The sequence below is a fragment of the Serinus canaria genome, chromosome 26, assembly GCF_022539315.1.
Source record: "Serinus canaria isolate serCan28SL12 chromosome 26, serCan2020, whole genome shotgun sequence".
Lineage (NCBI taxonomy): Eukaryota > Metazoa > Chordata > Aves > Passeriformes > Fringillidae > Serinus > Serinus canaria.
In genome coordinates, this window is record NC_066339.1 from 4113926 (window position 1) to 4127187 (window position 13262).

General features: G+C 52.9%; 1 protein-coding gene across 5 annotated transcripts in view; it reads right to left on the reverse strand.

Moving 5' to 3' along the window:
- Nucleotides 1-259: 259 nt before the first annotated feature.
- ATP2B4 (ATPase plasma membrane Ca2+ transporting 4) overlaps nt 260-13262 on the reverse strand; it is a 59215-nt gene continuing 46212 nt past the window's right edge. For 3 of the 5 annotated variants that reach the window (XM_050984982.1, XM_050984984.1, XM_050984983.1), the window contains exons 20-23: nt 12868-12975; nt 11749-11931; nt 9594-9683; nt 260-5143 (exon numbers count right to left, since the gene is read on the reverse strand). In XM_050984982.1, the coding sequence (XP_050840939.1) occupies nt 4847-5143; nt 9594-9683; nt 11749-11931; nt 12868-12975 (678 nt within the window). In that variant the 3' untranslated portion in view covers nt 260-4846. Of the gene's footprint in view, nt 5144-9493; nt 9684-11748; nt 11932-12867; nt 12976-13262 lie in introns of all 5 variants that reach the window. The other 2 variants (XM_050984986.1, XM_050984985.1) reach the window with 2 other exon arrangements.

The window sequence follows — 13262 nt, forward strand, 5'->3', positions numbered from 1 at the left end:
GCACCATGGCACAATTTGCTTGCAGGTGTGGAAGAAGAATCAATTAAATAACAGAAACCCCACGCTGAGGGGAGTTTGGGATGGATCCCCGTCCATTTCCACCCCACTGGGATTCCATTCCTGGGGAGGGTTTGGGACAGACCCCCCCGAGCTGCCGGACACACGGAGCATGGCACGGTTACACATTTTATTCTCTGGATGCAATCATTTCTGCTCAACAGCCAAAAGCTTTATTGATTCCAAACCTTCTCCCTCTTCATTTATTTTTTCTTACTGCACCTCCTTTTCCCACCCTTCAACCACTCTGCTGCCTCCACTTTGGAGTTTTAGCTCTGCTTGGAGTTTGTTTTCTCACAAGAAGCCAATGGACAATTCATTCAGATTCTCTTTTTTTTTTTTTTTTCTCCCAAGATCCATATAAATTACATGCAAAACATTGTACATAGAGATTAATATCAAAATGCAATACAGATCAGGTGCACTTTAAGCTGGACTCTAGGATATGGCAAACACACCAGGGTACATATTGCTTTGAAACCACCATTGTTTTGTTTTTTAATGTCATGCATACCACATAATATTCAGTCTTTTGTTTTGTATTTTGGTTTTTTTTTTTCTTTTTTTCTCTCTCCCGTTTTTTTATACAAAAATACCAGTGCTTATTATACTGAGTTACTGGAAAAAAAAAAAAAAAGAAAAACTCGGTTCCACGTGCCCTCTTCAAAAGAAATTTTTTTTTTGTGAGAGCGTTGGATAAATATATATACACACACATAAATGTTGAGTTCAGACTGTATATATATATATATTTATTGAAAGGGAGGAAATAAACTAAAGGCAGTTTTAACCATGGGTTTTGCTGGATGAAAATTGGGGTGAGCAGAGTCGGGGTGAGGGCGGGATGCTGGAGAGGAAGAAATGCCAAATTCCCCATTTGAGGGGAAAAAAAAAATCCTGTTTGGGTGGAAAAGGAGCAGGAAAAGGAGCAGGAAAAGGATTCCCCCACATCCCTGTGGGCCCAGGGGAGATTTGGGGGTGCAGGAGGCGTTTTGGGCTCAGGGAGGTTGGGGATGGAGCAGAAGCCATGCAGGCCCAGGTGTCCCCCACAGAGGGACAAAAACCTTCCCAGGGTGGTGCCACAGGTGCCAGGAGCTGGTAGTGGCACCTGGAGATGCCCTTTGGGCATTTGGGATGGTTTTTTTTTCCCAGCTTAGGTTTTTTTCCCCTCAGGTCACCCTCAGAGAGGAGCTGAGGCCTCCAGGCCCAGGCCGTGAGGGGGAAAAGGCCGCCCATGCTCAAAAGCGGTTTAGTTTATTTCCTTCTTGAGATCGCTTGGAAAATTTCACTTTATTGCACGGAAAACCTTTGGGGAAAAAAAAAAAAAAGAAATTAAACCCCCTCCCCACACCCTTCTCCCTGTGCAAATCATAAAAACCTCAGCAGGAGAAAACCTTAAGAGCTGCCTGGCCAGCGAGCCGCGCACAGGCCGCGGTGTCTTTGGTACCAATCCGCCAATTCCACAGAAAATCCACGGAAAATCCACGGAAAATCCGCAAATCCGCCCTGCTGGGATCAAGAACTGGATGCAGAAGGATGTTCAGAGTGTTTTAATAACAAAGCATTCCAAGGCAAGTTGATCACAAGGAGGAGGGAGGGGGTGGCTTTGCTTCCTGGCGGGCACGGCGCCGGCCCTCCCCTGCTCCGCGCGCACTCGTGGCAGTTCAAACAAAGCAAAAAAACCAGAAATTATTCATAATAATATATATTTATATGGATATTTATATCTCCCCCTAGTCAAGGCATGTTGCAGAAAGTCCCCAAAAGTCCGTGCCGCCGACCATGCCTTTTTTTCTGGAGCACCAATCTCCCCCAAATCTCTTTTTTATTTTTTGTATAATGTCCTCAATAACTTAAGCCAAGAGTCAGCTGCTGCCAGGATATCACTGAAACTTAACCCAAAAAAACAAAACTTTACAGGAAATCTGCACAAGAAACATTTATACTTGAAGCAACCAGCCATACACCAACATAATTTATAGATATTTATATAAAAAACCCCCATTTGTGTCATCCAACTCACGGCTAGTAGAAAGATGGCTGCTCAGAGAAAAGGAAGCTGACTGGCATCCGATGGCTGAATTAATTAATCCACGGAATTAATTAAAGTGTCCCTTGCAACTGCCCTCAAGCAGCGTCGGGACTCAAGATTTATTTTCTTTTTTTTCTTTAAACAAAATACATATGGCTGACGTAAAAATATCAGTTTCTGAGCTAAAGAAAACTAGATTTTTTTTCTTTTTCTTTTTTTTTTCCTTTTTTTTTTTTGCATAATATTTATATAGCATTATTTCTCCCTCCCCCCCACTCCTAAAATGGAAACTAGAACAAAAAGAGAGCAAACTAAAGGAACGACCAGACCCTTGTGGCAAACCCTGCCAGTCACAGATTTCTGGGAGTGACTTTGAGAGCCTCCAAAGTTGGCTTGAAGTTGTTGTTGGTTTGAGTCTTTTTTTTTTTTTTGTTTGTTTTATTTCTTTTTTTCAACAGGTCTGAGGTATTAAAAAAAATATCAAAAGGAAAAAAAAAATAAATTGGTGCATCCCCCCGAAAAAGTATTTAATAAATATTTCTGTAAGCTTGTAAGAACACCATTCTCTTTTTTTTTTTTTTCTTTTTTGCAAGTATTTAAAATAGAAAAAGTGATTTTTTTTTGTTTTTTTTTTTAAGCAACGTCACCTTTAGCACAGAACCAAAACCCCACAACCACCCCTCGTTCAGGGGGGGTTTTTTTTGTGTTGTTTTTCCTGGTGTTTAACCCAAGATCCCTTCACTCCCCTGGGTTATTTTTTTGGGGGAGGGAGGCAAGGAGGAGCCAGGCATGGGGTGGACACTGAATTTGCACTGGGGACGGGCAGTGGTGGCAATTTCTTCTTGCTGTTGGCAGTGAACAAAGCCCAGCTCGCCAGCACCAGGGTGGGACACTCGGGATATTCAGGATATTTGGGATTTTTGGGATTAAGACCTTTCCTCAGCAGGAAAAAGGAGCTCATCCTTCCCTCCTCCTCCTCCTCCTCCTCCTCCCAGCCCAGGGAAGGCCACAGAGACACTTGGTTCGTGTTGTGGTTTAAGGAACACTTAAATCTTGGCAAAGATCTGGGCCTGGCGTGGCAGGAGGTGCTGCAGGCAGTGCTCGGACAAGGCACGGGAGATTCCGCTGTGCGTTCCTGGTGGGAACAGGGGAGGAGAACCCAGCCAGAGCCAGCCTTTCCCAAAAAAAACCCTAAAAAAACCCTTCAGGGCTTGGAATCCCAAGGTTTTCCCATCCAGGGGTGGGAATGGCCTCGTTTCCTGCTCTGTTTCTCTCAGCCAGAGGGGATGGAGGAGAGCAGGGAGGTGGCAGAGCTTCCCTCAAGGGGAGGAGAAGGTCAAGCTCTGCTTCCTGCTCCAGGGATGGCCAGAGGGACAATCCAGAGCCACCTCCAAGGAAAGGGACTCTCACTGGCTTGTTCCCAGGGCTGGAGGTGAGGAGATGACCTCCAAAAATAAGCAGCCAAGTGAGGCCAAGCCTCCAGCAGCTCCTTCTCTGGGAGACCTGCAGCCATCCAAGCCACACATCCAGGAAAATCTGGGATCATCCCTGCAAGGATTCAGGAGGTTCCCACTCAGCCTCCCACGGATTTTGGGCATGGCTGGAGCCTCCTCCTGGATCACTGCGAGGCTGAGGGGTGCTGGACCCCCAGAGCACAGAAAAAAAGGGCAAAACTCCCTCTGCTCTGGAGGGCAGGAGCTGGGAGAGCTGCAAAAATCCTCACCCCAAGAGTTTCCCCCCTGACCAGGAGCAGCAGAGAGGCCTCTCCTAGAGAAGAGAATTCCTCAGGAAGAATCCCTCACACCTGGGGGGCTCTCCTCACCTTTTCCCTGGCACTTTCACCTCCACCTTTGCAGGAAAATCAGAATTTCTCCCCTCCAGCAAGGTCAGAGCCAAGCCACCTTCGTTTCTCATCTCCCAGTTTGGAAACAAAGAGAGAGAAAGGTGTGGGCACACACAGAGGGGGAGCTGGAAGAAGCCCAGGTACCATTTTTCAAAGGTGGAAGACTGGTGGGCATCCCTGGATCTCTGAACCTTGGAGTAAACACCTTCCCCTGGCTGGGATTTTTTTAGTTTATTCCTTAATTTTCTTACTGGAGCAGTGACTGCCCCTGCCCACTTCCCCCTGGGTAGGGGAGCAAATCCCACAAGCAAAGAGCAAACCCCAACATTAGAAGAACAAAAAAAAAAAAAACTCTAAAAACCATGTGTGAAAAAAAAAAAAACCACAAAAAAAATTAAATCAAGTCACAAGTGCACCCCCAGCCTTCAGGCTGAGGGCGTGTAAGACTACAAGAATTTGAATTTCCTTGGAACATGCATTTTTCCAAAGTGAAAACCCCCTGGCTCCAGGTGCCTGGAGCCCAACTCTTGGAGAGGAAAGAAGCTGGCAGCTTCCCCTGGGTGAGTACCACGGAAAATCAGGGATGGAGATGCACAACTGGTATTTTTTGGTTTTTTTTTTGGCTTAGCCTCTCTCCCAACACCCAGCGTGGTGGTACTCTGGTTCCCACTGCTAAATAAAGGTTAAAAAAAAAAAAACCCAACGAAATGAAACAAAAAATGAAAAAAAAAAACCACATTAAACCCCCCCACTCCACCCCAAAAAAACCCCCAAAACCCCAGATGATGATACAGGCATGAGCAGTTTGACCGCAGCAGTGTGATCAGTTACTGGTGCTGGGATCACACAGGGCCCAGGTGGATGAGGACGAGGAAGAAGAGGAGGAGGAGGAGGAGGAATTCCAAGTCCTAAGGTCAAACAGAGGTCTCCAGGCTGTGGAAGGGGCTCCCGGGCTCGGGGAAGCTGAACTCGCTGTCCACGGCGTTGTTGTTCCTGTTGAGGGCCGTGGAGCCCCCCAGGCTGCCCCCACCTCGCTTTTGGAGTCCGTCAGGCTCGGGCTCGTCTTCGGTGCCGTCAAGGAATGGTGTCCGAGGCTCGTCTTCCTCCAGGATGAACTCTGGGTGAGTCATGAAGTTATGGATGGAGCTTCTGGATTCGGGTTTCTCGAGGCCTTCGTACAGGGAGCTACGGAACGCATTCACCACTTTGATCTGGGCGGCGTGGGGAGAGAAAACAGGGGGTCAGTGGTGCTGCCAGAGGGCAGGGCTCGAGGGAGAGAGTGAAATAAATGATGAGAGACAACCATCAAACAACAACAACAACAACAACAAAAAAAAGTCACGACCACAGCGACAAAATCACCACTGAACAGAGAGCTCGGTCAAAAATGAGACATCTACGGTGAACTGGGGGCAGAGTCAGGCACTACGGGGGTGCTGGGGACCCACCAGCCTCAGAAGCTGCAAGAAAAGACACAGGACGACTCCAAACTGCCACCCCAACATCACCAGTCTGGATGGATGGAAGCCAGAAGGCGTTAATTAGTCGTTAAATTGGTGTGGGGGTGTGCGCCCCGGGGTGGACGGACGGACACGAGGACAAGGGACGGACGAGGTGGGGGAACTACGGCTCCAAAAAGAGGTGGGTTAGGCAAACAGCGGGGGCAAACTCTACTGTGGGAGCCGTGGGTGGGGTTGGGAGGGTCCTTCCTACAGCTCTGCAGAGGAGTGGGGTTTGCCAAAGGCGTCTCCAGCTTTTCTGGAGCCCCTGGAAGCTGAGATCCAGGTGGGTGCTGGGAGGATCCAGGTAAGGTCCAGCTCTCTGTGGGGTTCCCCACACTGCTGGAGCTCTAGAGCCTTCCCTGCACCTGCAGGACACCCAGTGGTTTCCAAAGGCAGTTAAAAATGGGAATTTGATGGAGCTGGAGATCAATTCAGATTCTGTTGGATGTTCTGAAGGAATTCCTTCACAATCCTGGGAAAGCCCTGGGGCAGCTCCACCGAAATCCAGGCTCAAGGAGGAGATCCAGAGGACCAGGGCATGGCTCTGCCACCTCCCCTGCACTGGGAGGGAGCTCTGGAAACACAGCTGGACAGTGGATTCCCTGCTCATCCTCTGGAATTCCAGCCTCAAACCCTTCCAGCTCCCAGATTTGGGCTCAGGTGGGTGACAAGTGTCACATCCCAGCTCTGCTGGGGTTCCAGGGAAGCAACAGAAGCCTCAGCTCCAGAAGCAGAGCTCATGTGGGACCAGATCTCTTCTCCCAGACCCCTGGAATGGCAGGGAAGGCTCCCTGCAGCAATTCCAGTCATTGTGCTCGGTCTCTGGCCCCACGGAAGGAGCTTTGCATGAGCCTGGAGCACCACTGGCCTGGAAAAATGGGAATTTGAGGGAGCTGGGAACCAATTCAGAGCTGGATTTGGGCACTGATGACCTTGGATCAATTCAGGTGAATGCACAGGACAAGGGACACCACCGGGGCCACCTCAGACTGATCATCTGTCACATCAGCCACGACTTGAGAGCAGCAAGTCCTGAGCCCTAAAACACCAACTGAACCAAGGAGAACAAATCCAACCAGGCCAAGGAGACCCAGGGACTGTCACAGCCACAAGGAGGTGGCCAAGGACACCCAGGGACTGTCACAGTCATGAGGAGGTGGCCAAGGACACCCAGGCACTGTCACAGCCACGAGGAGGTGGCCAAGGACACCCAGGGACTGTCACAGCCACGAGGAGGTGGCCAAGGACCCAGGGACTGTCACAGCCACGAGGAGGTGGCCAAGGACACCCAGGGACTGTCACAGCCACGAGGAGGTGGCCAAGGACACCCAGGGACTGTCACAGCCACGAGGAGGTGGCCAAGAAGTCCCAGGGTCTGTCACAGCCACGAGGAGGTGGCCAAGGACAGCCCAATGACTGTCACAGCCACAAGGTGGTGGCATCTACAATTCAGATTTAGGAGCAGCTCCACAGAAGCCTCCCCCTCTCATGTGGTTCCAGGAGATTTCCTCTCCCAAGGAATCACCTCCAGAGCCCTGGAGATTTGTCCAGCACTGCCAGGGGCAGCAGGGAAGGTTCCCTGGAGCAATTCCAGGGAATCTGTGCTCAGTCTCCTGCTCAGCCCCCTCAAGGAGCTCCTGCTGCAGCTTCCCTCAGATTTTCCTCCCTTCTCCATCACCTGCTGCGAGATGAATTCAGCTGTTCCCTCTCAAAGGAAGGGAACAGGGAGGAAATGTGTTCTGAATGAGGCAGGCAGCGCCAGCAGAGCTGAATTCCAGCCTGGAGCCGCCCCTCCCTCCCTCCCACGGCCGGCTCCTCCCGCCTCCTCTCCACCTGGAAGCTTCAAATGCAACCTCCAGGCTTGGCATGGATTCCTGTGAAACGTGAAACCTCCACGTGCTGGGTGAGAGCCCCTCGGCAGTGCCACCCCGTGCCCCTGGCTCTGCCCAGCCCCTCAGGCCGGGGCAGAATTCCCAGCGGGAGCAGCTGAGCTCTGCCAAAACCTGACCAGCGATTCCTGAGAGCTCTCCAGTAACTCCAGGAGGGACACAGCAAGTCCAGCCCTGGAAAAACTCATCCATGGGAGAGGGACACCACAGATCTGCGTGGAGGGAAGAGGAGCTTTGGAGAGAGGGAAGCAGCAGAGGGAAACAAGAGAAATCCAGGCAAGAAAACAGCAGGAAATTTGGAGACCTGGGTTAGCTCCTGGTGAAGTTTGCACGAGCTATCCAAGTTTTCTATTCCCTCGCTGCAAAATGGGGGAAAACATGGATCCACAGACTGCAAAAAAGCTGCATTTTGGTCTCACTCCTCCCCCCTGCAAACCCTCTGCTCTGAGCAGATTTTATTCCATCAGAAAATCCTGGAGGTTTTCCCAGATGCAGGCAGGAGCAGGAGGCAGCTGTGCTGCTCCAGAATCGCTGGGGTTAAACCCAATCAGCTGCCAGCCTCAGAGTCAGCTAAACAGAGAGAAAACAAAATTATCCCAAATTCTCTCTCCTCCCCCACAGTGCATAAACAGCAGAGCCTGAAAGCTCTCCAGAAAGTCACGGAGGGTATTTCTCTAATCAGAGGAGAACAGGGATAAGTGACTGTGCAATAAAAAAGCCAATTATCCAGCAGAGCCACATTCCCTGCTCCCAGCCTGCAGACAGAACCCACGGCCACGAGCTCACCAGCCCCAACACCGAACACACAGAGGGGTTCTACATCAGACAGGGCCTTTTTTGGGGGGCCTGGAAAGCCAGGATCCAGCACTCCCATGGATATCCTGTAGGAATGTGGCTTCCATGCCCATCTCCATGCACAGCTGTGTGTCTGCACACCCTGAGATCCAGGATGTGCAGAGCAGCCCACGATGAACAGAGAGAGAGAGCCCTGCACCAGACAGGGCCTTTTTTAGGGTCCAAAAACCCAGTGCCAGATCCAGGACCCAGAATTCCCACTGGGATCCAGCAGGAATTCTGTTCCATGCCCATCTCCATGCACAGCTGTGTGTCTGCACACCCTGAGATCCAGGATGTGCAGAGCAGCCCACGATGAACAGAGAGAGAGAGCCCTGCACCAGACAGGGCCTTTTTTAGGGTCCAAAAACCCAGTGCCAGATCCAGGACCCAGAATTCCCACTGGGATCCAGCAGGAATTCTGTTCCATGCCCATCTCCATGCACAGCTGTGTGTCTGCACACCCTGAGATCCAGAATGTGCAGAGCAGTCTATGATGGACAGAGACAGAGCCCTGCACCAGACAGGGCCTTTTTTAGGGTCCAAAAACCCAGTGCCAGATCCAGGACCCAGAATTCCCACTGGGATCCAGCAGGAATTGTGTTCCATGCCCATTTCCATGCAGAGCAGCGTCTGAACACCCTGGGATCCAGAGTGTGCAGAGCAAGGTGGGCACCAAGGATCCTCTGGCTGCCCTGGGCACCAGCAGAGCCCTGGGGATGTCCCCAGGGCAGCAGAGAGATGTCCCCAGGCCATGCAAGTCCCCAGGTGGGGACAGAGAGGGGGACAGCACCCCAAGGTGTCACCAGCTGAGCCACGGGCAGGAGCTTTTCCCTGCTTTTCCCTCCTTGCTGTGGCTCAGCCAGCCTTGGGGACAGTCCCAGCGGCCACTCTGCCTCCAGAAGAGATTTCAAGCAACTCCTCTGCCCATCCCTGGGGTGTCCCAGGGCTGGGCAGTGGGAAGAACCAGCAGGATTTGGGCTCAGCCTTGCCCTTCTCTCAGCAATGCTCGTGAACTCGAGGGTTTTTGAGCAAGAGCTGCCAATTTCTGCCCGCCCTCAGGAGGGTGGACTCAAACACCAGCCCTGCAAAGGAGGAGGAGAGGTAAAACTGGAGGAAGCAACAAGGAACTGGGGGGGGAAAGGACCAGAAAGGTTCATAACTTTGTTAACAACACAAAAACCTGGGGTTTTCAAGGGTTTCCCGCCCCATCCTTCAGGTTTGGGACTGAGTGTGCGAGTCAAGGCTGAGAGGGAGAGAGAGCAGGCGAGGTTAGGGGGGTGCAGGTGCTCTCTGTGCTCATTAAAGTCATGCATTGTAATAGACCATCACTCACTGCCCGCAGGAGGAGATGCAGCAGCAGCAACAGCAGAAGTGGTGGGAGTGGAATTGACGGAGGAAAGAGCTACATGGGTTGGGCTAGAAACATTTTTTACATCGTGGTGCTGGCTCACGATGGAAGGCTGTCTCCTGAGGGCTCCCTGCAAAGAGGAGGCGCCGGTCTGGAATGTGTAAACTACGTCCATCTGCAAAGAACCAGAGAGTGAGATAGCGACACCTGGCCAGGGACAGGGACAGGGACAGGGGACAGGGGACAGGGGAAGGTGGGCAGACACACAGACAGCAAGGAAAGAGGAGGATGGAAAGGTGAGGAAGAGGAGGAGGAAGGAGGAGAGAGCCCCCCCCCCACCCCATGCTCCCCGAAACCCACGTAGGGTTTTGCTGTTGGAGCAGAGAGAGTGTCCAGCTCTGCCCTTCCCAGGGCAGCCAGAGCAGCAGGGTCGATCCCCCCACCAGGAAAAGGGCTGTGGTGGGAGGCAGTGGCAGAGGAAACACCTGGGGTTATCCAAAAATCTGCAGGAGGAGCAGAGAGAGACAGAGAGGGTGGGCAAGAGTGCGAGTGGGCAGCTGGTGGGGAAGGGCTCCTGGTGCCTCAGCCCTGCGGGGCACTCTGGGGACACTCCACGGGCTCCCCACAGCCCCTGTGGCAGCAGGAGATGTCCCAGCCCCTCTCCCAGGCCTCAGGGCTGCTGGGGATGCAGCACTCTGGTGGTGGGGCCATGGCTGCCCTCTGGATGTGTCCCGAGGCTCGAGGAACTGAGCAGCATCCAGGGGCCACCGTGGCTTCCTGGGCACTTTGTGGCTGGGTGATGCCAGCCCTGTGGCACCTTCTGGGCACCTCCTCCAGCCCCAGCTCTGGCTGTGCAGGTGTTTCACACATGGCTTGGCTTCTGCCCCACTCTGATGTCCTTCTTCTCCCCCGTGCCCTTTTCACACACCCCACATGGGGACAGGAGCCCCCCCAGTGCTCAGCTTGGACCCCACAGAAGCTCCAGGTCATGCCAGCACCCATTTCTCAGCACCCATTTCTCAGCTCATCTCAGCTCCAGCACAGGGAAACACCTGGGAAGCTCCAGGCTTGGCCCCAGGGGCACCTCTGGCACTTCAGCCCTGCAGAGCTCCTGGATTTCCAGCACAGGAGAGCCTGGAAGCTTCCAGCAGGTTCCTCACGTCAGTGAAGCACTGGTTACCCCCACACAGAGCCCAGCTGCCCCTCGGGGCTCACAGCCAGTCAGGAACCGAGGCTGAGCTTCACCTTGAGGCCACCAAGGTGACACTGTGGAGGTGACAGCTCAGAGAAGGGAAGTTAACTCTGCCCCAGCCCCTGTCCCCGTTTGTTTGTCACAGAGGAGGGACAGAGGAGGAGCAAAGGTGACCCAGCAGCTCTGCCTGCTTGGGGACACCAGGACTTCCCTCCGTGGGACAGCTCTGCCCTGGCCTCCAGGGAAAGTGAGGGGCATGGAGCTCTCCCTGCTCGGTGGGAGCAAAAATCCACCTTTTTGGGGTGGAGAAAAAGGAAAAAAATCAGGGAAAAAAGTCAGGGAGAGATTTTCTCCCCTCGTGTGCCGTGGGGCTGAGCTGGCACAGAGGGGTGCCACAAGGAGCCACAAGGAGCCACACCAGGGAGGCTCTGGTGCTGGCAGATCCCTGCTGGGCACATTCCCACTGGGAATGCCATGTCACCTCGATCCCAGCAGCCAGCAAGAGCAGGGCAGAGCCTGGGGGGCTCCATGCACCCCTCACAGCCACCTGTGCTGCTGAGGTGACCATCAGTGACACGTCCAGCCTCCTGCTGTCCAGGAGCACAGTGCCTGCAGCAGAACAGCCTCCCCCCAGTCCCAGCTGTCCCAAAATCCAGGTTATCCTGGCCCCCAGCTGTCCCAAAATCCAGGTTATCCTGGCTCCAGCTGTCCCAAAATCCAGGTTATCCTGGCTCCAGCTGTCCCAAAATCAAAGTTATCCTGGCCCCAGCTGTCCCAAAATCCAGGTTATCCTGGCTCCAGCTGTCCCAAAATCCAGGTTATCCTGGCTCCAGCTGTCCCAAAATCCAAGTTATCCTGGCCCCAGCTGTCCCAAAATCCAGGTTATCCTGGCTCCCTGCAAAGGCACAGCTGGAAGCCTGGCCCGGGAGGCGATGGCATCCCGCGAGCAGCAGCTGTCACCTCTCTGCTGACAGAGCCCCTGCAGGGGGAGAGAGAGAGGAGGAGACCCAGCAGGCAGAGCCCCCCCAGCCCTGCTGCCCCCCTGTACCTGGGTCTGGATCCTGTTGAGCCCCCGGAACCACAGGATCTGCCCCCGCCTCAGCTCCATCTCCGCGTGGTCGATCTCGTCCACGTCCTCGGGCAGCTCCTCCTCGGGGATCTCCTCCTTGGTGATGCCGTGCCCAGCCTCCTTCAGGAACTTCAGGTGGCTCGTTGGCACGGTGCAGATCAGCTGGGGACAGGCAGGGACACAGCCTGAGGTCGTGGGGATGCCTCAGGGTTTAGCTTTTGTGGGTTTTAGATTCTGTGCTGCGTTAGTGTGTGGGTCTGAGCTCTGTACTAAGGGTTGGTGAGCTCTGTTCACAGAGTAGAGAGACAAAACAATTCCTTCTCCATGATCCAAATTTCAAATGATCAAAATCTCAGGCCCAAAAGCAGAAACAACATGGACTGAAGAGAGAAAAACAAGGATGGGGCTTCATAACCTAAAGCTGGAATTGGACAATTAACTCCAATATGCAAATGGAGAAGAACTTATAAAAGTGAGAGACCTCATTGTCCATTTTGTGACCATTTTGGGTTCATCTTGGGTTCATTTTGTGACCATTTTGTGCCATTTTGGGTTCATTTTGTGACCATTTTGGGTCCATCTTGGGTTCATTTTGTGCCATTTTGGGTTCATTTTGTGACCATTTTGGGTCCATCTTGGGTTCATTTTGTGCCATTTTGGGTTCATTTTGTGACCATTTTGGGTCCATCTTATGATCATTTTGGTTCACCTTGGGTGCAGCCCTGGCTGGGCTCTTGTGCTGCCCAAGATGGATCCATTGAGGAGATCCTTGGAATAAATCCCTGCTTTATTCCTTAGCTCTGTCTGGTCCCTGTTCCAGCTCAGCCTTCTCAAGGCATCAGCTCCAGTGCCACCAGCCCAGGGGAGCTGCCAGGACCCAGTGGGGACACCAGGAATGTCCCTGTCACTGCTGGGTGTGTCCCTCTGCAGCAGGGTGGGATTGAGGAGGGGATGAGTGACCTCTTCTCCTGCTGCTGGGGTGGGGAGGGGCATCAACCCCACCCTAAACACCTTCCTAAGGAGCTGCCCTGGGGAAAAACCAGGGAGAACAAGGGCAGGGAGGGAAGGATGGGGCAGGATTTTGGGGCTGGCCCTTACCTGGCCCCACAGGAGCTCTCCCACTCCGATGAAAATGCACCAGAACCACTGGCTCAGGGTGAGCCCAGAGCAGCTGAAGGGCTTCCCACCAAACTCCACAATGATGATCTGCAGCACAGGAGACAAGAGTCACACCCTGGGCATGGAAATCCCTTCCAGCCCAAAACATCCTGGGATTTGGGGTCTGGAGCGTGTTGGGAGGTGTTTCATTAAGTTCCCACCCAGATCCATGCACAGGGACACCTTCCACCATGTGGAATAACCCATGGAGCACAGTGGAAGCCATGGAATAACTTCCATGTGGAAATAATATTCCCATGTGGAATAACTCAAGGAGCAAAGTGGAAGCCACTGAATAACCCCTGTGGAATAACCCCTGTGGAATAACCCCTGTG